This window comes from Pholcus phalangioides, unplaced genomic scaffold (assembly GCF_987345545.1).
Source record: "Pholcus phalangioides strain wild (caught in Gottingen) unplaced genomic scaffold, Ppha-v1.0 ptg000015l_1, whole genome shotgun sequence".
NCBI classification, from domain to species: domain Eukaryota; kingdom Metazoa; phylum Arthropoda; class Arachnida; order Araneae; family Pholcidae; genus Pholcus; species Pholcus phalangioides.
This window is the reverse complement of record NW_028301608.1, coordinates 110,036,171-110,061,484: the sequence shown is the minus strand read 5'-3', so window position 1 is coordinate 110,061,484 and position 25,314 is coordinate 110,036,171. Positions and strand designations below refer to the sequence as shown.

At 34.9% G+C, this 25,314-nt stretch overlaps 2 protein-coding genes across 4 annotated transcripts in view; one reads left to right on the top strand and one right to left on the bottom strand.

The window, feature by feature from the left end:
* alpha-Cat (catenin alpha) overlaps positions 1-17,984 on the bottom strand; it is a 36,909-nt gene extending 18,925 nt beyond the window's left edge. The window contains exons 1-12 of one of the 3 annotated variants that reach the window (XM_089245121.1): positions 17,727-17,865; positions 15,920-16,071; positions 15,702-15,719; positions 12,271-12,460; positions 10,416-10,582; positions 10,193-10,312; positions 9,186-9,275; positions 8,276-8,458; positions 7,952-8,155; positions 5,905-6,138; positions 702-794; positions 434-590 (exon numbers count right to left, since the gene is read on the bottom strand). In XM_089245121.1, coding sequence (XP_089101247.1) covers positions 434-590; positions 702-794; positions 5,905-6,138; positions 7,952-8,155; positions 8,276-8,458; positions 9,186-9,275; positions 10,193-10,312; positions 10,416-10,582; positions 12,271-12,460; positions 15,702-15,719; positions 15,920-16,027 — 1,564 coding nt within the window. In that variant the 5' untranslated portion in view covers positions 16,028-16,071; positions 17,727-17,865. Of the gene's footprint in view, positions 1-433; positions 591-701; positions 795-5,904; positions 6,139-7,951; positions 8,156-8,275; positions 8,459-9,185; positions 9,276-10,192; positions 10,313-10,415; positions 10,583-12,270; positions 12,461-15,701; positions 15,720-15,919; positions 16,072-17,726 lie in introns of all 3 variants that reach the window. The other 2 variants (XM_089245122.1, XM_089245123.1) reach the window with 2 other exon arrangements.
* Positions 17,985-18,362: 378 nt separating this feature from the next.
* The window catches only part of Rcd1 (Reduction in Cnn dots 1), a 37,191-nt gene continuing 30,239 nt past the window's right edge, over positions 18,363-25,314 (top strand). Inside the window, exons 1-5 of the mRNA XM_089245120.1 lie at positions 18,363-18,543; positions 21,144-21,375; positions 23,778-23,927; positions 24,664-24,838; positions 25,166-25,267. Coding sequence (XP_089101246.1) covers positions 21,173-21,375; positions 23,778-23,927; positions 24,664-24,838; positions 25,166-25,267 — 630 coding nt within the window. The 5' untranslated portion in view covers positions 18,363-18,543; positions 21,144-21,172. The remainder of the gene's footprint in view (positions 18,544-21,143; positions 21,376-23,777; positions 23,928-24,663; positions 24,839-25,165; positions 25,268-25,314) is intronic.

Sequence of the window (25,314 nt, the reverse complement as noted above, 5' to 3'; positions counted from 1 at the left end):
ATTGGCTGTGATATGTTCAAAAAGCTTAACATTTTTTTGGTATGAAATACTTTTTCTCATATGTTTTAAGTTTGTATGTTGAATATTTGCTTACAGGGCAAAGTGTTTTTACATATACTGCATTTTAATTTGTATAAGGAATCTCCCCACCCCCTGATTTTTTGGGCTTAAAACTCAGAAAAAAATTGAAAAGATATGCCCATAACGATATCCATGTATAAGAATCCCCCCCCCAGCAAAAACGGGGTCCTTATACACCTTAAAATACAGCATCCTTGCTCCCAAGTAACGGGATACATAAATAATTGTAACCCCCAGCATCAATGTATACAATAATGTATTTGAAACATTGAAATTGCTTTATACATCATCTTATAATTTAATTAATCTGAGGAGGAAGGAAGGGAAACACTAAACATTCAATTCCAATTACCAGAAACAGCAAGGAAATCCACTATGGTAGTAATATCATCCACAGCTTCAGTCAAAATTCTGACTTGATTTTCCCAAGCTTCTTTAAAGGCATCCATATTTTCTTGAGCCACTTTCGAGCGCGGACGGGCAGCTAGTATGCGGGCAGCATTTATAACCTACAGTAAAATGATGTGGAAATTTGTTACGTTAGGTTTTGTGAAATTAACAAATAGACATTTCTTTCATTATTTATATTTTAAATCTAATAGTTTTTATTCGCTACACACCTGAGGACAAAGGTTGCTTATCTGCGCCGCAGCAAAACGAACCATTTTCACACCATCTTCGTTGCTTGACATTGAGCAGGCCAAATTAGCAACCTGAAATATTTAAGAAAACCTTAAATACGCTAACAATTGTAATCTTTTTTACAAATAAACACATGGAACTCAAAAAAATATGCTAATTTTTTTTAAAAAGAATACAAAATTTTTGAGTCCAGAAAAATATTTATTCAAATATCTTTCCTCTACAATTACATTTAGTAAAATTTGCCAAAGGTCATCTAATGAAGTAAAAGATCATTTTGGTAATGTAGCAAGTGAAATGCTCAACAAGAATTATGTTTCAAGGCATAATAAATCCAACATCAATTTAAAGCCTGGGTTGGCAACCAAACTTACTGGCAAAAAATTTAGCCTTTAGAAAAGACCTTTTTGCTTACTGATGATCAAATACAGTATATGGTGCAAGCTACCTGAAATTTCTGTATATCTATTATGATGGCTAAATTTCTATCTATTACAATGGAACCTTGACTAACTGAGGCACATGGCCAATTCAAGAGAGGTCAACTATCACCTATACTTCAAATATCTGTAATGGATCCTCTCTAACAATGTCACCTGAAAAGCCTCAAAGTTTTGATCGAAATGTGCCTAATTGAGGAAAAATTCATTTTTAAGATGAGACAATGTAAATGCAAGGTCACATAAGTCATGATATTACTGCACATATAAATTGTCATAAATAGAGCCCGGATTATATGCAAATATGTATGTGCATTTGCATATTTTGGCTTTTTTTTAAACAATAATGCATATTTTTCTAGGTTTATTTAATCTCAATTTTCTGTATAATTTTTCAAGTAAATATTGTTCATAATATTTTCATAACATCATTTGTTTTTTCTCCTGCAGGTGAAGCTTAGTGAATACATATCTGTAAAGTATTTTTCGAATATTAACTGTTTCATTCTAGATATATGTCAAAGTGTTAAATTTGTTTTAGAAATAGTGTGGAAATTCTGTTATTGCTATTTTCGTTATTGAGCAGCTAAAACAAACTGGAAATTAAAAATGCTAGAATAAAAAATATGTAGAGTTATTTGCATATGCGGTATACCTTGTATATATATGAGGGGTATTTTTTTGTAAATGAAATACATATGCAATAAGAAATAGAAAAGATGTATTTTAAAAAACCTTTTGATTTTTTTTTTGCATGGTGATGAAACCTTCGAAAAATTTCATGAAGCCAAAAATTAGACTGATTGTAAATATTTTTGCACATAGGACTTGTATATTTATAGGAACTGTAAATAATTATCTCATTTTTCGTAAAAAATCATAAAGAGTTTTTTTTGGGGGGGGGGGGGGTGAGATGTGGAGTAACCTCCTCGTGGTGCACCCTGGGTCATGCTAAATCTGCTACCCAGGTATAATAGTGTTTTCCATTCATATGGAAAAGCTTCTACTCATTTCAGCGCTTCACTGCAATGCTCGATTAGACGCAAGTTTCAGAGCCCTGGTGTCAGTGTTCCCGCTTATGGAACACCCACAGAATCAAAACGGTAAGTGCAATCTTTACAAAATTGTTCCTGGGTACTCCTTTAGGCGTAAGTAGACAACCTACAACTTTTTTTTGTTGAAATTCCAACTTTAAAGAGTAGTGCGCAGCAAAGGATTAATGCATATTTTTAGAGTATATTTTGCCACTTTTTTAGTGCATATTTATTTATTCAATATTGTTTGGCCGAGGCCTATACAAGAGGATACGGAAGTTATGTATGACAGATGATGATACAGGAAAATTTGGAAATCGTAGTACAATCTACAATACTTGGTGGTAGGTTGTTTCATTCGATAAAAGTTCTTGGGAAGAAGCTAAATTTGTGACAATATGAAGAAGCAAAGATGGGCCGTAATTTTTGGGAATGGTTGACTCTAACAGAGAAATGTGAGGGTTTAATTAGAATGTTGGAAGTGTCGATATTAAAAAACCCATGGAGGATTTTGAAAATAAAAGTTAAACGAGAGAAGTCTAAGAGGAGAGCGGTTAAATATTAAGTTGGTGCTGGAGCTTCGATTTGGAGACACACGAAGACCAACAGTTAAAAATGAAGCGAGTGGACTTATTTTAGATAGATTCTAATTTGTCTATGTTGGTTTGGGTATGGGGGGTCCCAAGCTTCACAGGTATAGAAGAGCAGGGAGGATATACGTGTGGTAGCACAAGTGACGGACATGATGGGGACTGGTCTCTAGTTATAACGGTAAAAACTGGGTTTAAAGAATAAAATTAAAAGGAGGAAAAAACCATGATCAAATATCAAGGTTTAAATGGTAATCAGATTTCGATGTCTGTAACATGCAAAATGTGATCAGAAATCTCAAAAAATCATTGCAGTCAGGGGTGGGAAGTGACAAAGTCTATTTAGGAGCGGCAAAATTCAGGATTCGGAGCAGCAAAATATAGGATTCGGAGCAGATATTTATAAATTGGAGCAGCGAAATTAACAATATTTTACCCCTCACCCCTTTTCGAAATAAAACAACTGCACTATCTTCTGTTATAACATTTTCATCAGCTTGTTTTTTGTTTTTGGTGTTTCAGGCTTTTGACACCATGTTTGAAAGAGCGGCTGTCATAAAATTTTTCGCACCAGGAGGTCTATTACGCTCACGTCGTTATACAACGAGGTCGTTAGTGACGTCACGCCCTTAACGCAAATTCTCAACGAGCCTCATAACGCAAATCTCAGCGACCATTGTCAAAAACTTGATTTTTCTCAGCAACCCGCGGTATGTCGTTATCTATTTTACAAAAAACTCCCTGGTCCGAGAGTTGCGTTAGCTCCGAAAGGGATGGACCAATCGGATAATTTTTTCCGCTGCTGATAATAATCATCACTATCAACGAGTGCTGCAGCACGTGCGTTTTTATTATTTTATTTACTCGTGCGCGTTGGTTGTCCCTAATTTTCTAAGCTACATTTTTTTTAAATTCATCCGGATTCTTTTTATTTTCATCAAATATTTGAGAAAAAGGTAGGCTATGCACGCACATGACACTGGCGCGGGGAAATTTTCTAAATTATTACGTTTAAAAAATGATTTTCTATTGAAGTTCAATGATGATATTTTTGATAATTCATAACATCATCATATATTACCATGTTTTTAACACATTTTTATCTACCGTCTTGATATTAAGTCAAAATCAAGAACAAGTAACCTTTTATTTACATCATTAATTAGAAAATTGGTTTCCTTGTTTCACACACATGAAAATGAAGCGCCACTAAATTTACACTGTTGTTGACATCTTTTTTACACTCCGATCAGAAAATGCACTCAAGGATTAGAAAAAATTTATTTGTTGATTAATAAAATTTACTTTGATTTTTTTATAGTGTACTTAGAGTGTGCGCAGAGTATAGTGTGTGTGTAATGGTGTTTACTGCATTACACTTCTGTGTACTGCACAGAAAGTAGCAATACTTAATTGATATCACAAAATATCAATGTTATTAAACGAATTAAGAAGGAGAAAATCTGGAGACGTTTAAATATATATTAACGTCGATTTTGAACTAGATGTAAAAAAATATTGAGCGAATTTCAAAATGTCTTGAAAACATCGCGATAGAGAGATTTACCAGTTAAATAATATTCTTATATTGAGATGAGTTTAAGATTAGAATAAAGGCATTTCCATGCAAGATTAAAAAAAAAAAAACCGTTTTGTAGAGTGATTTATCTTTGTACTGAGTATAATAATTTATAGCGATTTACCACTATGAATAATTTTTTCCAATCAGTATGTGTACAGATAACATTTTAAACGATAATGCTGTCTCTAAATCATGTTACTAAATTAAGTAACGTAATTCAGAGAATTATTATTCATTATAATGAACAACTTGATAAATTAATAATGAATGAATAATTTCCAATTCTAACTAATTTGTCTCCGTTGCTCTCACCTTCATCGAAAAATGCACGCGCGAGCGGCCATGTTTATTTCCGTAACGCGAACATAACGAGTGGTCGCCGGTTCTCGTTAGTTAACGTTTTACGTAGCGATGTCGATAACGAAAATCGCTAGTAACGATGTGAGAAAAATCAACCTTTAGCGATGATGACGTAAATCTATCCCACAATGCACCGCAAACCCCAAACACGTTTGAAACGCGGGCATAACGACATGAGCGTAATAGACCCCCCAGTCTATTTAAGATGATTTTTGCTTACTGAGGGCACTATTTGCTGTCTGGAACAGCAGCCCTTCAAATGGGCTAAAAATTTTCTATAGTCTCTATAGATATAAATTTTCTACATCAAGTTTTCAATTTTTTTATACTCAGAAAGAAATTGTTGCAAAATGGGAGAGAATTTCGGAAGAGTCAACACGATGGTTGGCGATTCAGCACTCATTAGTTGGCGAGACTGGCGATCTGTCACTCGTTATTTGGCGATTTAACGCTCGTTATTCTGCGAAGTTTCTAAATTAGCAATCGTAATTCAGCGGAATTGCTCTTTTTACTCCCGGAATGAAATTTTTTTTCACGAAACATCGGGATTTAACGCAATGATGATCGACTACAGCAATTTCTGCTGCTTCCAGTGGCGACTTTTTTTTTTTAAAAACGGAAACGGACTCAAATTTGCGCTTCAAAGCTCAAAGACCATTGCAAACCATCTTCAGTTGCACGATCACGGATATTATTGAGGTTCCGCGATGGAAAGCCTGATGATGGGCAGATAGTTTAAATACAGCGATAGTTGAAATACAGTGGAATGAAACACGTTCTTTTCGGAAAGAATCGTTTCGCAGCAAGCAAGAACAAAAATTTTTTTGATATCCTTTCCAAAATTCGGGGCATACTGAAGCAAAATTTACTATTTGGCGCAGAAAAATACGAAAATACCCTTTTGGACCAGGATGGTGCAAGATGTTAATTTTGGCGCAGAGTTCCCACCCCTGATTGTAGTGCACAGTGCTTATACACACTCCCATGTTAAACTGATATTCGATATGACCACAAACCTAAATTCTAATGGCCACAGATGATAATACATTAACATACTTTGTACATCTTACACACACACACTTAAAAGTATAAAATAAAATTTTCTAAATTCAATACTTTGTTAAAAAACAGTAATTTTCAATATTATGCATAAAAAATATATAAATTCTACTCACCTCTACCAATTTATTTGCATGCTCCATGAAAACCTGAGAGTACTGCTCAACTTCTCTTTCATTGCCATTTTTAGCTGCTTCAATCAAAACCAAAAGAGGAACATTGGTTTCTAGGAAAGAATCAGAAACATGATCAACTACTGCCTTTCTCAACTGCCGTCTGAGGTCCTTTGTTTTTTGAGTCATATAGTCTATGGCATGATCCAAAGGTTCAGAGACATCTTTTCTTCCCGCCTATCATGAAATAACAAAATTTTTATTCAAGATACACACAAGCACCTAATTTTACAAGAATGGGTTAAAATCAAGAAATTCATGATTAGGAAATATTTCGGGTGGGGAGGGAGGGATGGGTTACCAACATATTGATGAGTAAACACAAGCCATTATTTCTATAGTCCGTCTCAAATGAAAAACACAAATTCAAAGTAATATTCATAGGTATGTAATTGAAGTGCAATCCAAATCCATTAAAATAAATGTATTTTACTGAATACAACACTGACGATTAATTAGAATAATATATATTTTTTATTTTTGTGGGAAATGACTGTCTCAAAAGTTTAAGCACTTTATGCAAATTTTAAAGAAGACGTGTTGTGCTGGCAGAAATGACATGTTTTTAGAGTACTATACAACAGAAAGGAAAGTTTTTGCTAGTGAATCAAAATACCTGAATCATCACAGTTCACGACGGAAGAGATTTCTAGAATCTTCAAGTGCCAATCAGGTGTGACTGTCAGACATATTTCCAATGTTTGTAACTGATCAAATTATGGATTATGTCAAGTTCTTACCAGAGAGAACACTTCGGATGGAAAACCATTGATGGAGATAGACTTATAAGTCTGGAAGCAGGCATGATGATAGCTGGGGAACACGACGCTTATGACCTTAGATCAGTCGGATCCACCTTTGACACCCGAGGGGGGGGGGAAGTGGTGGCAATGCCATCCATGGGAACAGCCGAGACCTGGAAGGCCACATGCAACTTGTATTTGGACAGACAGACTGGTCCAGAGAATGTCAACTCAAAATATGTCTTTGTACAACAAAAATGTGAAAAATAACTAGATACATCAAAAGATACAGTACATAGGCATATTAAGGGACTGCATCTGCATTAAACTGAAAAAGAAATAGTGATCATACCATGTCTAAAACAACTTCATAAAATATGAGAATGAAATGGGACAAAGTAATACAGGGACAGAAAAACATCATTGACTTTATTTTGGGACTCCATGTATTGTGCACCAAGAGTTGTGTTGTGCTTAAACTTTTGAAACAGATTCATGTCCAAAATTTTCTATTTTATACCAAAAATCATGATTGAATTATTACTTGTGGCTTTTCATGCGAATTATGGACATACTATTAAGGTACCTGATTAGCAAAAAATATCAAAAGTTCATTTGCTTTATCTTTGTACTATTCCTTTTATGCTTAAACTTTTGAGATGGACTAAACATATACACACTTTATTATTATGCAAATGTGGTCAGTGGGAACACAAGCAATGAAAAACCCTGACGTTAATACTAAAAATCACCCCACTGTATTAACCTCATAGATAAAAATGATTGTATGATTGATTTTCTATAATAAACATGAATATCAATTTAATCTGAAAATTGTCACTTTTTTTTCCACACTTGAACATTTTGAATAATTTTACATTAATAAACAGAAAACATTTTTGGTTCATAGTGAAATCTTGATATAAAGATACTATGCAGACCATGAAAAAGTATTGTATAGGGATTGCTATATTAAAAGGCAGAAGTTTAATATCAGATTACTGAAATTTCCAAAAGAGTTGAAAAAAATATCGTTGTAAAGGGATTTTACTTTCTATCAAGTATTATTGTGTAGTTTCACTGTAATATAACTTGGTCCAAAATTTCTGTGAGTGCGGAAAAGTTTGACAACACCGACTGCATCTATGAATATGAACCAATTCATTGATAGAGAGCAATCATAGTTTTATAGAATAAGAGTATAGCATAGATGAATGATTCAAATATACTGGCCATGAATTACTCACATTAGACATATATTCTGCTAACAAGTCCTGCAGTGCTTGCCTAACTTCATTGCAAACATTGACAATTCGTTCACGTCGTTCATCACGGGTGCATGAGGAATCTGCCATCAAGGCTGCACCACTTATTATACTTTCTAATCGTTCTTCAAGAGCTGGACGGGTACGCACTTCATTATATACCAAAGGATCCATCAGTATGCGCTCCTAAAAAAAAAGAAGAAACATTCATGTTAAATGTAAGTGACCCCTCTTATATCAAATTAAACCAAAAAAAAAACCCCAAGAGCTTGAAGTATTTAATAAATCCCTTTTTTCAAAACCTACATCAAATTCATCTAATGCTGCAGCAAGTTCACCAGGCCCTTCATAAGGAGGCTGTCCAAGTGCACCACTGGAGGATTTGCCCTGAGCAACATCGCTAATAGTGTTCACTGCTTCACATACTTGTCGAAATATGTAGTCACGATTCTCTTTAGCAGCTGAGAGCTCAGGATGGCGAACATAAACCTATTCAAGAGATTGGGGAAAAAACATAAGTTCTACTGTAAGAAATTATCAATACTGCTGAAATGAACATATTTCAAAATTTTTTCACACAAACTAAGACAAGCATTATCATAATGAACATGTTCACTTTTTTTACACTTCACAATTATAGAGAGAACTTCTCTTAACATAAGATCTCATTAAATAAAAAAATACACGAATTCTAGCCTGCGAATAACATTTAGGTTGTGAACAGTGTTTTTTGAAAAAGATATCAGAGCATACAGCAAATGCAGTAGACTCTCGTTAATCAGGCACATATCAGACCAGGGTGTACCAGATTACAGAGAAAGCCGGATTACTGGAAGTTAATTGAAAAAAAAACCTATTTAAATAATACAAATTTTTATGCACATACATTCAGTGAAATGCTTTCCTCTTTTATGCTTAAATAAAACCCATCTCAAAATGCCAGATTTATGCCAACATTTACATGAATAATACACCAGTCCCACCACAACCTGGATTTTACACAACCCTGGATATAAATAACCCTTTTCCTTCAGCTAAAAAAACGTTTTATAATTACAATGAAAATAATGGTCCTTTTTGCAAATATTTAATCAGCAAAATAAGTTTTTTAATCAAATACTATAATAAAATTTAAAAAAAGACACATAACAGTAATTTATCTGCAAGGGGGAAAAACATCAACTTTAAACTATTAGTGAATAATTGAATAACTTGCCTTAGAAGCTGTAAGAAGCATCATGCTGTTCTTTTTTAGAACAGCTCTAGCAGCAGCCAAATCATCCCTCAATCTTGGATCTTTCAGCTCCTTAAAATTACAATTTTCTTTATTAATACATGATCTCAAACACACAACATTTCTCAATGACAAGTATAGGAATTGTGAACATGCGAGCGCAATTATACATCTTGAAAGTTATTATAACGGCAAACATTTTTTTCTTCTTCAAAAAGGTCTGTCTCTCAATATTAGTTATTCGATTTAACTGAAATAATCATTTGACAAATTTTTTCCCAAGGATGTTACACATTTGTGCTTCTGGCATTAGAGGGGGGAGGGGGGATATGAAATGGAATGAAGAAACCAAAATAATATTCTGTTTTATAAAGATAGACATTAAGGCACTAACCATCAATGGGACTTTCTTTTGATTCCATTTAAAACAGATGTCACTGCACCCAATTTTGCAGTTTTAACCACTTCATGTGCAAGTTTTTGGCAAGAAATTTGGATAACCTCTATTTGATGAATCAGTGATAAATCTGGTAACCTCGTCCTAACCTAACCACAGGTTAGAAAAAGGAAGAAGAGGAAAGGAAAGAAATATAAAAGGAAAAAGGTATAATAGATAAGGTAGATGAGTTTTTTTTAAAGTCCTCTTTTCACCCTCACCCTATGTGTTCTTTCACTCATACATATATATATACATATGTGGGAAAAAATAACAGGAGTATAGAAACAAAAGGAAAGAAAAAAGCAACTTCAGTTGACAGGATTACTATTAAGCTTCGTGATGGTGCAGAGAGAGGAAGGAAAACAGAACTTGTTTGAATTTACTTCATTGGTGTTTGGATGTAATATTACACCTGTGATTGTAAAGGTTAATGACATATTTTAAAATCCACTAGTTTAAATAATACTGAATGTTTCAATTACAATAGTTTTATCATGGTAAAATGAAATTGGTACAATAAAAACAAAAGATCTGAGCTACATAAACTCACTGCTTGTCTTTTTGCAGCTTGTTGAATCAATTCCGCTGTATTCTTTCCAAAGTCTTGGAAAGATTTCATCAGTTCAGACTGGCTTGAAGCGTTTTTAACTTTATGAAGATCATCTTCAACCTGCATTAGAACCACTCTTGTTGAATATGACAAATAAATTTTGTAATTAAAAAACAAAAATGCTACCACTACCAGTATACCACCTCGAATATAAGTGACTTACAGAACGTAATGATTTCAGCAATCTGTGAACATCTGCCATATCAGCAAGGATTAACAGTCTTGTAACAGCACACAATAAGTTTCTAGCAGCTCTCACCATAGTTCCTCTTTTCACGGATGAACATGGATCATCAGCGAATTCTCTAGATGCTTTACTCATTACTTCTCCTGAACAATAAAAACAGTTAATTTAATACGTTTTATTTCAATAGAGAAAGCACATGCAAAAGTATAGCAAGAGATTAAGATGAAAAGAGTAACACCTTCGAATGGTTTACAAGAATCAATGAATATGTCGAGCAGGCCTATTAAAAAATAACACTTTTCAATATAATAACCAGGGCTAGACCAATCCCAGGTCACCTTGTTGACTATAAAATCTGTATATTGGCACCTAAAAGTTTTTAAATATGGTTGATAAATTGAAATAAATTTCTAAATTGGAGTCTAAAGGTTACACAAAATTTTTTGATTTCATTGCATTACATCTTTGAATGTGGACAAAGTAAAATAAATCATTTAGGACTGTTCTTTTGAGCAAAATACCATGCTTGGCTCCTAAGAAATTGAGCTGATGCCTCAATATTTCTTCAATTCGTCAAGCTCTGATAACCATTAAAATAGTCACTATCAGGTTATAAACCTCTGATACTCTGCGAACCAAGAAAAAAATATTGCTATAAAGAGGTAATTGTATATCGCAAGAGGTAGCATTATCATGAGCTGAAGCAAATTATGCTGTTATTGGCATCTTTTCTGAATTAGCATTAATAGTAGAGATAAAATATATTTGTACATATTTATTTGAAGCAAAAAACTGTAATTGAATAGTTGATGAATAAAATTCAGTTTGTTTCACCCATTGTGCAGTAAGCACTTCTGTGTACTATGCAGCAAATAGCATCATGGTAACTTTACACTGACTTTCGGAGGGCAGATAGTGTGCAAGATTCCCCTTATTATATCGTGCAAAGCAGGTTTCAGCCTGGTGAGCAGACTGGTCTAGATAATTGATCCACACGAGCCATGTGGCTGACATGGTGGCTCTCTCCATGTATTTTCAGGTATCACCTATCTTTTTTTGATTATTTCATAAGGTAATCCATTCAAATAAATATTTTATTATGCTCTCAAAGTCTCAATCTATTTATCATGACATTGCCTCTCCTCTTTCCCAACACACTGGTTTTTTACCAACAAAATACAATACTATTAAACACCTTCAAAAGAACAAATACTGCCCGAGTGGCATGGTGGTAAGATGCTCGTCTACCATCGTGAAAGTTGTTGTCAGGGTCCTGGGTTCGAACCCTAAGGGTGGATATAGATAAGATATTTTCTCTGACGAACTCGAGTTAAAAATATATGAAAGGTGATTTTCAAAATATCCTAAAAAAAATATGATTATAGAAAAATTTATTGGATCAAAGGATATCATTGTATTGAGAGAAGTTTAACATTAGATTACAGATGATTCCAAATAAAGTTTGAAAAAATATTGTCACTGTGATCTATAAATATTGTCACTGTGATCTATAAATATTTTGGGTATCATTGTAACAAGTATTTTTATAAAACAATTTCAGCTCTCACCACATTTTTTATAGCTTTTTATTTACATCTTTTTACTTTGATTTGAAAGAAGCCCACAATGATATTCAGCTCAGAAAATTGATTAAATTAGAAAAAAAAAATTCTGAAGCTTGTAGTTTGACAATGAAATCAAATGAAAATTGATTTATTTCTATAAGAAATCACGCCACTTCAATATATATATATATATATAAAACAGTTTAAAAACCAGATGTAGCTACAACATTTTTACATCAGATTAAAATACTGCCAATATCACTCACCGGTTTTGCGAACTTCATCGACAGCAGAAATCATATCTGTTTGTATATCAGGATTTTCTTGAGCTATTTCCTCTCCCTTAGTGATGAAATTTTCTGTTGCTTTCTCGACTGCGGCAACAAGTATATGTGCTCGTTTGGAGCGACCTTTCTTCTTTTTTGAAGGTCCCTTTGTGTTTACTAGAGTTGTAACCTTTAATGGATGCCAACAAAAATTGAATATTTACACTTGCTTATAACAATTTCAATAAATTATGTCATTTACACAAAGATAGAAAGATAAGCCATGAAGAACAATGAGCAGCTTAATGATGAAAAATTAAATACATTATTTCTCATAAAATTAAAATTTTTTTGAAAATGATATGCAGTGGCATCTCACAATTTGACATCCTGAAAATTTCAGATAGATACATATGAACATACATGCCAAACATGGGACCAACGCTCTCCTTAGTGGCAATGTTTGCTGATAGGGGAAAAGGGGGGGGGGCAGAAATTATTTTAAAAATTCAAATCAATTTTCTTAAACTTGATCATATTGGGCATTTACCCAGCTCTGATGAACATTCAGAAGTAGCCTTTTATTTAAGTTTGTAGTGAATATTCCTCCCGAAATCAATGAAAGTTCTTTCATTTTTTGGAACAGGACGCTATCACTGCTTTGTTGTCATCGACATCCCTCTTCCACTATCACTGCTTCGTTGTCATCGACATCCCTCTTCCACTTTCTCTGTAGAAACTTATCCACAAAAAACCTTTTGAAAAAACTTGATAAATTATCCTTTTCTGCTCATTCATTGTTCATTTTTTCCCCATTCCTCATTCAGAATTAAAACGTTTTTGGTATCAGACAGCCAAACAAAACAAACCTTTACAACGACTATCAACAATAAGTTTGTTTCACTTAATTTCAAATTCATCTCAACATTCATTCTTTGCAGACGTGGTCTTTCATGACATGATTTTTGTACTTGATAGGATAATAGAATTGGGAAAAATCTCCAACCAATAAAAAATTTTTGAAAAACCAGATGTTCATAGTTTTCCGTGATTCCCAGTATAGTTCCGTATTTTATGGTAGAAATCCTCAGAAACTAAAGATATTCCATACTGGTTGGCAAGTATGTACGAGTAAATATTCTCCTAGGTTTTGGTCGTTTTGCAATTCAACATTTATTCAGCAATGAATAATTGATATTGAATTACGAAGCGCCACTACAATAATGAGGTAGCAAAATTATTGAGGAATAATTGGACATAGCTAATAGGAATAGATTATACTGTTTTGAACAATTCAAAATATTGCCCTTTGGAATAGGCTTACTCATCAAGTAATCAAGTACTAGGGTCCTTTGATAAGTAAGGTTAAAAGCAGTATCTACCCCCCCTTTTGACGAAAATTATATTTTTCAAGTCTTCTTCAAGCGTCACACTTTTTTCAATGATAATCAAATTTTTTAACATGTAAAGAAATTAAAGTTTCTTCAAAAATATAATTTAGAGCACCAGTCTCTTCATTTGATGAACAATTTTTTCCACCAAACTAAATTTTCATTATTGGGAACAGGAAAAAGTCACACGATGCCAAATCTGTGGAATTTGATGTGGATGAGAGATTTTTGTAAACCTAATTCAGCATGGCCATTGCACACACACAATAGGGTATCTATAATAAACCGGGGGCTGGTAAAATAGGGATTCTTTTTGTATGTCAATCTTGGCGCAGTTTCATCTGCAGCTGTTTTTTTTTTCAAATTTCATACAAATACGGCATAACATTCTATAATTACTGTCTGATTTTTTTGGAAGTGGTCTATGTAGATAATGTCTTGAGAATCCAATAAATAAAGGATCAGCATCACTTTTCTAGCAGGCAAAACTTACAAAATTGTGTTTTCCTTGTTTGGTGCCATTTCACTATTCCCTATCCACTACTACTTCAACAGTTGTGTTGGCCTTTGTGTACAATGGTCGAAAATCGATGCAGTAAGTTTTCATGAAAAATGTCTTTTGCATTTTCTTCTAATCAACTTTTAATCAATAGTCAGCAATCATGGCACCCATCCCTCTTGCACAAAGCTTTTCCATTCCCGATTTCTCAGAGAATATTGTGAACCCATTCCATCGAAATGCCACAACATCAGCTACCTTAAGAATTTTCAATTTGCGATCTTCCATGATGATACCATGGACTCTTTCAATGATTTCGAGGGTTTTCCTCTTTTTCCGTGGATGTGCGGTCCATTTAAATTCACTGATATAAGAATAAATGGTCTTCAATGATGGTGTAAGATCCTATGAACTTATTGAAATTCAACTTTGATCTGGGCAACTTCAAACCCTTTTGGTGAATTTGTTTTTTTCACTGAAAAAAAAAACATATAATCATCCATTTCCGAAATAACTGCTACAATTCAAACTTAAAGCAACACAAAAAAAAAACCCACACACACACACACAAACCACAAAGCTCTTTATGCTCAAACTTATGACATGTTCTGAAGCGTGTAACTCATAATTTTAATAACCTGGAGGCAATTGTGCTGCTGTCTCATAGAGACTACCTTACTTATCAAATGGCCCTTGTATGTAACGATTGTAAAATGAAATTTCACAGTGCCCATAAACCATAAAAACAAATTTCCTGAGGCCATTGCTAATAACACCACAGAAACTAAGACACCCCTTGTTATGGACTTGAAATATGTGCATGATGCTTATCTATTTTAGCTAGGCAATAGATTCAGTCTGAAAACCAATGGTATAATGTACCAGATGAGTCATGGATTTTGGCTACTGGACCCACAAATGATTCACAGCTATTCCACTTATGAAGTAATGATGGCATCAAGCAACCTGTTGCTCGCGAGCACCACAGTATTCCATGCCTGTATCTAATTTCATGATTACAAGGGCCATTAACCTCCCAATTGTACAAATTATATTCAAGGAATAAAATCATCCTGATTTCATGCTTTCATATTTCCAACTTACAGCAAGGGCGCTCCTCTTTCGATGGGTACAGACAGTGCTCGCTGATAATTTTTGATGAACCGCGGTCATTTTCTGCACACAGGGGGATAATTAGACTGGGACCTACAGTTTATTGGCGATTCTGAACAGCAGCCTTTCTTTATACTCACAAAGAGGTTGGTGTGTAAACCGACCTTTGATGTAGGACTCCCTGTGATAGCAATCTTTTTCTGTGGTCATGTCGCTGTTTCTCTTGTCAGGAACGTTTCTGACAAGGACGAACCGGGTGTCGAACTCACGACACCTCTAAACATACTTTGGTACTTTAGGCAAGTATCTTATGGATCTGGGCAACCATGCCCATGGTTGTGACTAGAAAAAGATTGAAAACCTCTGGCGTAAAGTTAAACAAAAACACATATAAAAAACTCATTCATGCTTGAATAAATGAATCATACCTTTACCGGATTCAAGAGCTGCATGTAACGAAAAGTAAAATCATAGTTAGTCTTTTCAGCTGATTTTCTCATACGTAAAATACAAAAAATATCTCCTACACAACGTTAAATAGCAACAATTATGATTAAGCTAATTACATTACAAAGCATTAAAAAACACTTATAATGAGCCTAATCTCACAAGAAACAGTAAAAAAAAAAACACGTCAGAAATATACCTGTATCACGAGAGGTTCTAATGTTTTCTCTACAGTACGAGTTCGAATTTCCAGGTTTTTGGGATCCCATTTCAAAGTCACTGGGCTCGAGTTTATATCGGTGGTCATTTCTTACTTTTTGGTTGGAATACTTGGACTTTTGATTCTTAATCCTGTAAAGTGAAAAATTTCAAATGAAAACTAAAAAAAAAAAAAAGATTAAAAAATATATATTATAGCGAAGATGAACAAAATAGCAAAAAAATTTAGGGGCCAGAAAAAATATTTGAGAAAAATAACATGACAAATACATAAATTTTTGAAAGCACATGGTTTTCGGATTTACCAATTACAAGCAGGGGTAGCTAATCTATTCCAAACTGCCAGTGGCATTTGCACAGACCATAGCAGTGATCTGATCTTTTGTATCTTAAAATCTGGGGCTGTTTTTTTCGTATTTTTTTTTAGACAGTGACAGATGTCAGAGAGTGATGGTTAATCGAAGTATTACTGCACTTGTACACAACACCATGACAGGCTGATCACACAGATCTTACGTACAATTCACTAACAACTCTATCCTCATGCTCACCTCAGATATCTGATGTTTCAAAATTAATTTGAAACCGTTATTGAGAACACTGATGCTCTTTTGCGCCATCTGAATTCAATCTGAAAAGCCTTGCCATCAGACAAAAAAAAAAAAAAAAAAAAAAAGACTTATGCAACTAGTGAGGTCATTTTGACCAAACTTTGATCAATATAGAGGGAATAAAAAGTAGAATAACATCATAAATTTGTCAAGCATATGTAAATAATTAGCTTGAAAGACACTGAAAATAAGATGGTCCAGATGCATTTCTTTCTCAAGGGGAAGTCGAGACGAATGCATGGGGTTAAAATGACCTCACCATGCCAGTTAAGCCATAAAGCCTGGGATAACTCATTGTTTTTCACAATATAAATTCACTTTACAAATGCCCGTCAGTGATCTCAGCCTAGGGAGCCGACTACAGGATGTAGAGACCAAGAATACATATTCATCAAGAATATAGCTATAGAAAGAGGGAAGACTATGACTTTGGGGTCTGGTCTCCCCCCTGAAATATGAGAAAACTGGAAAAAAAGAGAAAAGATTACCAAATCTATTGTCTCATCACCTTGTCTCCCCCCCCCCCCCCCGAATGAAATTTCGGGCTATGGACCTGATATTCACAATCATGAGAAAATCAAAACTGAAGCTCCATGTGGATAATTAGGATCATAACAGCACCATGGGCCCCTTCCCCTGCGAAAAGTGATGTTCTGAAAAGGGGGGATCCTACATTAGATTGAACCTACCAATTTACATACTTACTCCCGAAAATCATTATACCAAACCTCATTATCACAAGGCCACCCTCCCTCCTTTTGTACTAGAGGCCCCAAGGTCATACTCAGGTGGGCCTACTGGATGATATTTCAGTAACTGCCTGTTTTTGATGGAAATAGTTTGAAACATTCGATAACAATTTTATCACAATAATTACAAAATTTTCTTCCCGTTGAAATTTCCACATAATTTGTGTTGTACATAAACAAACAAAATCCAATAATTCCCTCACATTTAAATGAATTGATGATTTATACACAAAACATACAAACAAAAAACTTATTCACGCTAAAACAAGTTTAATTACCAAAGTGATATGATCACCCTTTCAAATAATTAATAAAACTTTCTATCGTAGCAAAGACGAATAAACTTACGTCATATAAGTGAATATAATTAGGATGAAATGCATAGAAATACCGAGGACATGAAATTAAAAGGATGAAAATGACACACCTTCATCAACGAAAAAAAGAAAAATGTCCCGTTTCCGTGAAGATCTAGTCGATATTTTCGGAGGAGATCAATTTCACCGAGGCTCCGACGCTATTCGCAGAATTCAACTCTGACAATCTGGAGTCTAATTACTTCGAAATGTATTGTCTAAAGACGATAAACGGATTAACATACAATGGCAACTAATGAATGACTCACAAACATGGCTGACGAGCGGAAGAAAGAAATATATAACAATAGCACCTTTGTAATGACTACTATGTCCGAATTCCGGAGATGCCTTCGTTTTACGACTGTGTTGTATTGACCATAAAACCAGCATTTAACTGGATGAATCATTGTCTACGTAATTGTGACCATATTAATGTTTGTCCCGTTTGTTTCTGCCAAGCCTGCTTGAATTTGCTATTTTAGCTCGGATAGTGAATGAAGATGATTAAACAAACAAATTATTTTGAATAAGTTTTGTCCAATTCTATATTAATCATGTTCAGGGATCACCATATCTCATTAAATAATGTCCCGTATTCTTTGAATGTATGGTCACGGTATGTCATTAATATTTAAATAATTACGGAAAGATACAACTCAGCCGTGGGTTCGTTTTTTTAAAAGATGTCAATCACCATCAGCATCACAGCATTTATCCTTACATGGACGGAGGTGTGCGACTTATTGTGAGCTTATTAGCGTAAATGTTTATCCTCTGAATGTCATAATAACGAGAAGATCATCATCTCCAGTGCAAAAAGAAACCAAATCACTTAGTATCGGGAAAGAGTAGTAGCTGTTCGTGGTGCTTTGCTGTTACAATTATGTACGTATTTAGTAGAGTTTAGTTTAATGTCCATGCATTTTCACATTGTTCGAGTACAGTGAAACTTCACTATAACGATACTTGATATAACGATAAATCACTACAACGATATTTTTTCAAGTCTTATTTTGAAATGTCTACTCAGATGTTAAACTGCTGCCTCTCGATATAACGGTAATCTCTCTACAACGGTACTTTTTTCTTGGTCCGCAGAGTTGTATAGAGGTTTTATTGTATTATGTAAGTAATCAAATTACAGCGAAATCTCGATATAACTGTTTTGTAAATCCCGAAGAAAATATTGTTGTAGAGGGATTATCATTATATCGAGGGGCAGCAGTTCAATATTACACTATAGGTATTTTCAAACAAGATTTGAAAAACGTTGTTGTTAAGGGAGTTATCGGTGTAACGAGGTTTATCTGTTTTTAATCAGTCTGAAAGTAAGCACCTAAGGTGATAGGCCGGCACTTCAAGCCAAGTAGAGAGTGTTGAAACATGACTCCACTCGGTGACCTGAAAGTGCGCTGCAAGTCATTTGGGTGATCCAGAAATGTGTTGTGGGCTATTTGAGTGATCCGGAAATGTGTTGCTGGCCTCTTAAGTGGTCTGCGACACATTTAAATTCACTAAAGTTATCTGAAACTAAACCGGGCCCCTTAAGTGAACTGTTTGTGTGATGTGGACCGTTAAATGTATTGTAAATGTGTCGCAGGCTGCTAAATTGAACTGTGAACGTGTCAGAGACTACTTGAATGAACTGTAATTGTGTCCCGGGCTTCTTAAGTGATTTGGAAGCATTCTGTGGGCCACTGAAGGTGAAGCTGTAGTTATGTAGTTAATGAACCAAAGGTGTGCTGCAGGTCACTCAAGGGATTTGAAAACGTGCTTGGGGTTACTTAACTCTTCAAGTGGCATTGATGAGATGTCTTGTCTCCTTAAAAACCTCTTGTTTTAGCATTGACAAAACCAGATATTTTGTAAAGTTGATTTCTCCGTGGAACACTTTTCCCTATATCCCCTTACGCAAAAATGCGTACAGGAGGTACGGAACGAGTAAACATCTAACTATCAATCATTAGCACTGTAGTATTTTGCTAAAGCTTTTCTCCCCATTTTCGCTTTTTTTGCGAAAGGAATTTTTTATCTAGCTTAAACCCTGATCCCACCAAATCCAGGAAGTGTGGCACACGGGTTATTGAAGTAATTTGGAATTCTTTTGTGGCTCACCTGAATGGTTTTTTTTATTTAGCGTGGGCCACATAAGATGAATCTAAGGGTCACATTTGGCACATACATTGAGCATGTATGATATAAAATATTGATTTGGTCATGTATATTTTTTGGAGATTTGGGAACAGCTACATAATCCCTTTTGGCGATGTTTTGACAATTTTTTTTTGGCAAGAAAAATGTCCCAAAGCATAAGTCACCAAGTGTAAAAAAAGTCATGAATTTAGACGTCTTTCTTGCCAAAGTAAAAAATATCCAAAAGTGATGAAGGGATAATACTATGGCTGGTTAAAACGAGAAAATGACAATAAAAAAATGAAAGACAAAAACAGTAACAAATACAACATTGCCAGACTATATAAGGGATCAAGATTAAAATTATAACAGCTAGCAGCCTATGTAAAAAAATTAATTATAATGGAAATGTGAAATGTATAACCCGATAGAAAACAAATGAGATATTGTAACAAAAACAAAAAATAATATAATATACTGGGAAAATTGTATCACATGTATATATATACATTGTTCCGTTTATAGTTTTTGTAATTGCATGCTTAATTGGGTTGCTGTATTTTAGTAGTATATGACATCAACATATTTGTTATGGGCATCTTTTTCTCAGCCACCTCGTTGGGCATTTTGCCTGTTGTGGCCTTGTATTTGTATATAATAAAACATACAAATGAACAAAAAAAAAGCTATGAAATGCTGACTCAATTCATTCAAAAGCTGCGCTGTATACGAAAGCCTATTATTACAAGTGGCTTCCAAAGCAGAATGTTTTGCATTGTTCTGCAACAAGCTTTCAGCTGACTGGAAATAGAAATTCCCATTATAGTGTTTTTTTTGAATTTATAGTAAAACTCTTCCAGCTTGTTGTTCATTGTTCAGCGACGTATTTCATATATTTCTGCACATTTTGCTTTGAGGGCTAGAGACCTCTAGAAGATGACGCCACCTTTAGGCAATAATGAACAGCAAAAGAAGAAAAAGAAATAGCAAACCAGAAGCTGAAGGAAATAACAATAATAGCCGGCAGAAGAAAATAACTCCAGCGGAAGAAAATGGCACCAACAAGCTATAAAGGAAATGGCCTAAAAAAACAAATTGGCCAAAGAGAAAAGAAATACTGTAGCTATTCCTAGATTTGTAAAGCCCTGTTACTACTCATTATGATATCATCAGTTTGTAACATATTCCTTTCTTAATATTATTACTTGGATCTTTTTATTCTGCTTAAAGGATTGAATGCGTGATTAAATAATAAGAGTAATTATATTAGCAATTAAATAATAATTAAGATTCTAAGGTCTTAAATTACTTCCATGCAGCAGCATTAAAAATATATTATTGTTGTTTTCTAGATTTTCGGTGTGGATCCACACCATCCCGCATGGCCGCTGTTGAACTTGGCAGACCTTCTTTCGAAGAATACTTGCATCGTTTGTCAGGACAGGAAAAAGAGCCAGATGTGATATCTTCGGATCACAATTATTGCAAATCATGGAGTTCCCACGCAGATTCTCATCATTCGAAACCGGCTAAGCTGCTTTTCATGAAATTGCGAAGACAGACACCAGAGATAATTCCTTCAGGGTAAGATCAATTAACAACGAAAAAAATTTCGATTATCCTTATTAGATCTATTTAGTTACCTCAATATCATGCATATCGAAAGAAATAACGTATCTCTAAACTTGAGGGGGAATTTTCAAGTTACAACTTATTAAAGCTCGTTCCAAGGACTGACCCACCCATTAAATATCTAGAAAAGAAAAATAGATCAGCAAGGCATTGGCCAATGTTGAATTTTCTTTCAGCATATCAGATTACAAAAAAATCCTTACTTTTATGGGGGAAAAAAAATTTATTCCTAAAAAAGAAATCGGTGCTAATCAGTGATGACTTGTACAATGTCACTGTTTTTACAAACGGAAAGATCCAAACAATTTTACTTAGCTAATGAAAAATCCCTACATTATTTTTAAAAAATTCCTTTTATAATTACACTGCTGGCCACCCAAATTGCAACACCAAGAAAGACAAGAGATATCGCAACAATATTTATTTTGTAGATAACATGTTGACCAAGCATCAAATGATTCAATTTATAGACTTCTGTGAAGTGTGGTTCCTGCCAAAATCAGTAGCCAGAGTAGCCGCCATTGTTGGAGATCACCGCTGCCACACGCCTCGGCATTGATTCAAAGAGACTTTGGATGTGTTCTTGGAGTACAGCAGACCAAGCAGCTTCCACGCGTTGCCAAAGTTGATCTGGTGTGGCAGCTGGGGATGTAATCTGGGTCAATCGTTGAGCAACCATGGATCACATGTTTTCTATCGGCGAAAGATCCGGAGAGCGAGCTGGCCAGGGAAGCAATTCAATCTGGCGATTGATGAAGAACCTTTGGACAATGCGTGCCACGTGTGGTCGCGCATTATCCTGTTGAAATATGGCAGTGGGCAAGCCCTGAAGGTAAGGAAGGACAACTGGCTCCAACACCTCGGAGATGTAGCGCTGGCTTTTTAAAGTACCGGCAATGCGTACTAGAGGAGTGCGAGAGTGATATCCAATACCGCCCCATACCATAATACCCAGTGCAGGACCAGTGTGGCGATGCATAACGCAGCTGTTCAGTATCCTTTCTCCACGGTGTCTCCAGACTCGAATCCGACCATCGTGGTGTTGCAGACAGAAGAGTGACTCGTCAGTAAAGACAATTTCATTTCCATTGTGCCGTCCACATCCTTCTTTCATCGCAAAATTGGTGGCAGAGACGTCTGTGGTTCTGCGTCAAGGGTAGACGAAGCAATGGACGTCTTGCGGACAGACCACTCTGCTGTAAACGGCGCAGAATGGTACGTGCAGACACTGGATGATGCGGTACAGACTGAATGTGCTGTGCTATGGTCCGTGATGTGGCTGAGCGATCCGTCACTGCCATACGCACAATACGCCTGTCATCACGTGAAGTGGTGCACTGAGGTGGATGCGATCGAACACGTCGGTCCTTCGTACCCTCCTGCATCCAACGATCACATATCCGCATTACAGTTGTTTGGTTTCGTCCAACACGACTACCGATTTCCCTGAAAGATAATCCACAATCTCGGTAGGCCACTATCCTTCCTCTGTCGAACTCGGATACTTTATCAAAAGATGATCGCTGTTTTCTACGAGGCATAATTGATCGTTTTTTTGAAAAAACCACAAGAAAAACACAATTGCCGTACTTCAAATCGTCAAAATCTCCAAGCCTTAAATAGCGCTTTGAAGTGGCGCCACAGGCGCGCGTGATGTGCGTCTGCGCTGAAATTCTAATCATTTGCATATCTCACCTCCGCTAATGCATGTTGTAAATTTCATATTATTTGCATGCTTCCTTCAGGGTGTTGCATTTACGGTGGCCAGCAGTGTATTTTTGAGCAGAATTTGGATCCTTGCAAAAACCTCCTTAATTCTCATTCTACAAAGTTGGCAGTTATGCTGTATTGAAGCGTTATTTCTTCGATGATTGACAGTGAAACGTGATGTTAGTCTTTGAATTCTACTCAATATTTTTTATTCCATTCTCGACCTCCATGAAAGCTGAGAGTGAATTGTCATTTTCATGTGACAGTTTTGACACAGTAGTTAAATTAAATATAATTAATTTCATAATATAAGCAATAGATGAATTAAATATATTTTTATACAAGATGTCATCACTCCTTCCATCATCGCTCGTTAACTACCATTCAATGTCATCTCTGTTCAATGAGAAAATTATCACCTCTATTGGTTGGTTCAGGAACTTGGACACAAGACATAATATTTTCAAAAACTGGCTAAGTTGTCCAGGGTGAGGAAACATGTCGTTGTTTTTTTTTTTTCGAAAAAAATCATCACTACTATTTTTTGTGTGTTAAAATTATGATAATTGCTGAAATTGAATATAAGATCTGTTAACTTTTGTTTCATGGCTGAAAATCATTTTTTTCTCCCACCTTTCATGAAGTGATGCACCGATTGATGTAGAGAGCGTGGAACAATCACCATTTATTCCTCCATATGATAATCAAAAGACTAGGGCCATGATGAATGAATGCGACCAGTTTTTGCTGAGCAGTTTGGATCATGAACCTGAAGAATTCGAACAACTGAATAAGTGAGAAAACAATTCTGTTTTGTCTAATGTATTTCAATGTTTTATTTCTTGAAAATTAATATGCGATTTTTTAATGATCAGGATGATGAATTTTGCTAACATGAATACTTTAAGGCCAGGCATTGCATGTTCCTGCATGTTGTACCGATTACTTAGAAATTCCACAGAGGAATGTGTATGAAGTGCATGTACCGTAAAGTAGCAGTAGTGTACAGTTGACCTATAATTTAAATTTTCGATATTTGAGTAATTTCAATGGCCATTTTCTATAAATTGCAAAGTACTGGTCAGTTTTGGAGTTGATCATTGGCACTAATTTGAACACTTTTGATTCTGTTTTTTAAGCCACAATTTTTTTTCAACCATGAAAGCAATCAGACATAAGGCTTGGCTAATTCTGATTACCAATTGGCAGTCATCCCAATAACTGACCAGTTGAAGTTGTGTAACTTAAATTTAAGATAACTCAAAGTAATATTAATACCTGTTACCGGAAAGAAAAGTCATCACGTCTCCGCCGTGATGACTTTTCTTTCCGAGCTCACCTCAGCATAATATCCAGAAAATAACTGTTTCCTTGAAAGTACTTTGTTAAAAAAAATAATTTATCATTGACAAGTCTTTTTTAAAAATAATTATTATAAAAACCTTGTTGGGCATTTTGCCTGTTGTGGCTTTGTATTTGTTTAAAAAGACTTGCCAATGATAATTATAATATTTAATGTGTTTTTTTAAGAAATGGATGGAATTTACACCAAAAAAGCCTACACAAGCAGATGATGAAAATTCTCCAGAGTTGTCATTTGTCGAAATTGGCATCATCTGGAGCAGCTGCAGAACTTGTCCGAAGGAAGATAATGATAGAAAAAGCAGCAAGGCGTGTCCGAAAATTGTTTGCATCCTATACTTGGGTAAATGGTGTTCATTTTTAGTTACATTCCATTTTTTCAAAGTAGAGTTTTCTGAAATATTTTCTAAGACAGATTAAAAAATTTATAAAAGTCTTGTAAAAGTTCTTTTATAAAACCTGAATAATGCAAGCAATATGCGTATCGATTAGATTCAAGTAAATGTAACCAGCAGGCTTATTATTTTTTTCGTTTTCAAGTTTTGTAAAGGATACTTCATCAAAATTTTATAGTGTAAAATTCTTCGAAAACATTTCTAGAAAAAAAAAACCAAGAGTTAAGTCATGACATACATCAAGTCCAGTTGATACTTATGTCTCTTCTTTATAGGAAATGACTCTGCTTTGCTGGTTGCACCAGACTCTTATGGACAGTTTGAGTGCACCAATGTTGTCAGAGTATTTTGAAATACTCAGATCTCTTAAAGCTAAAGTGAGTAAAGCATTGCCTTTAAATCTGTGTGAGTTTTATATACATAG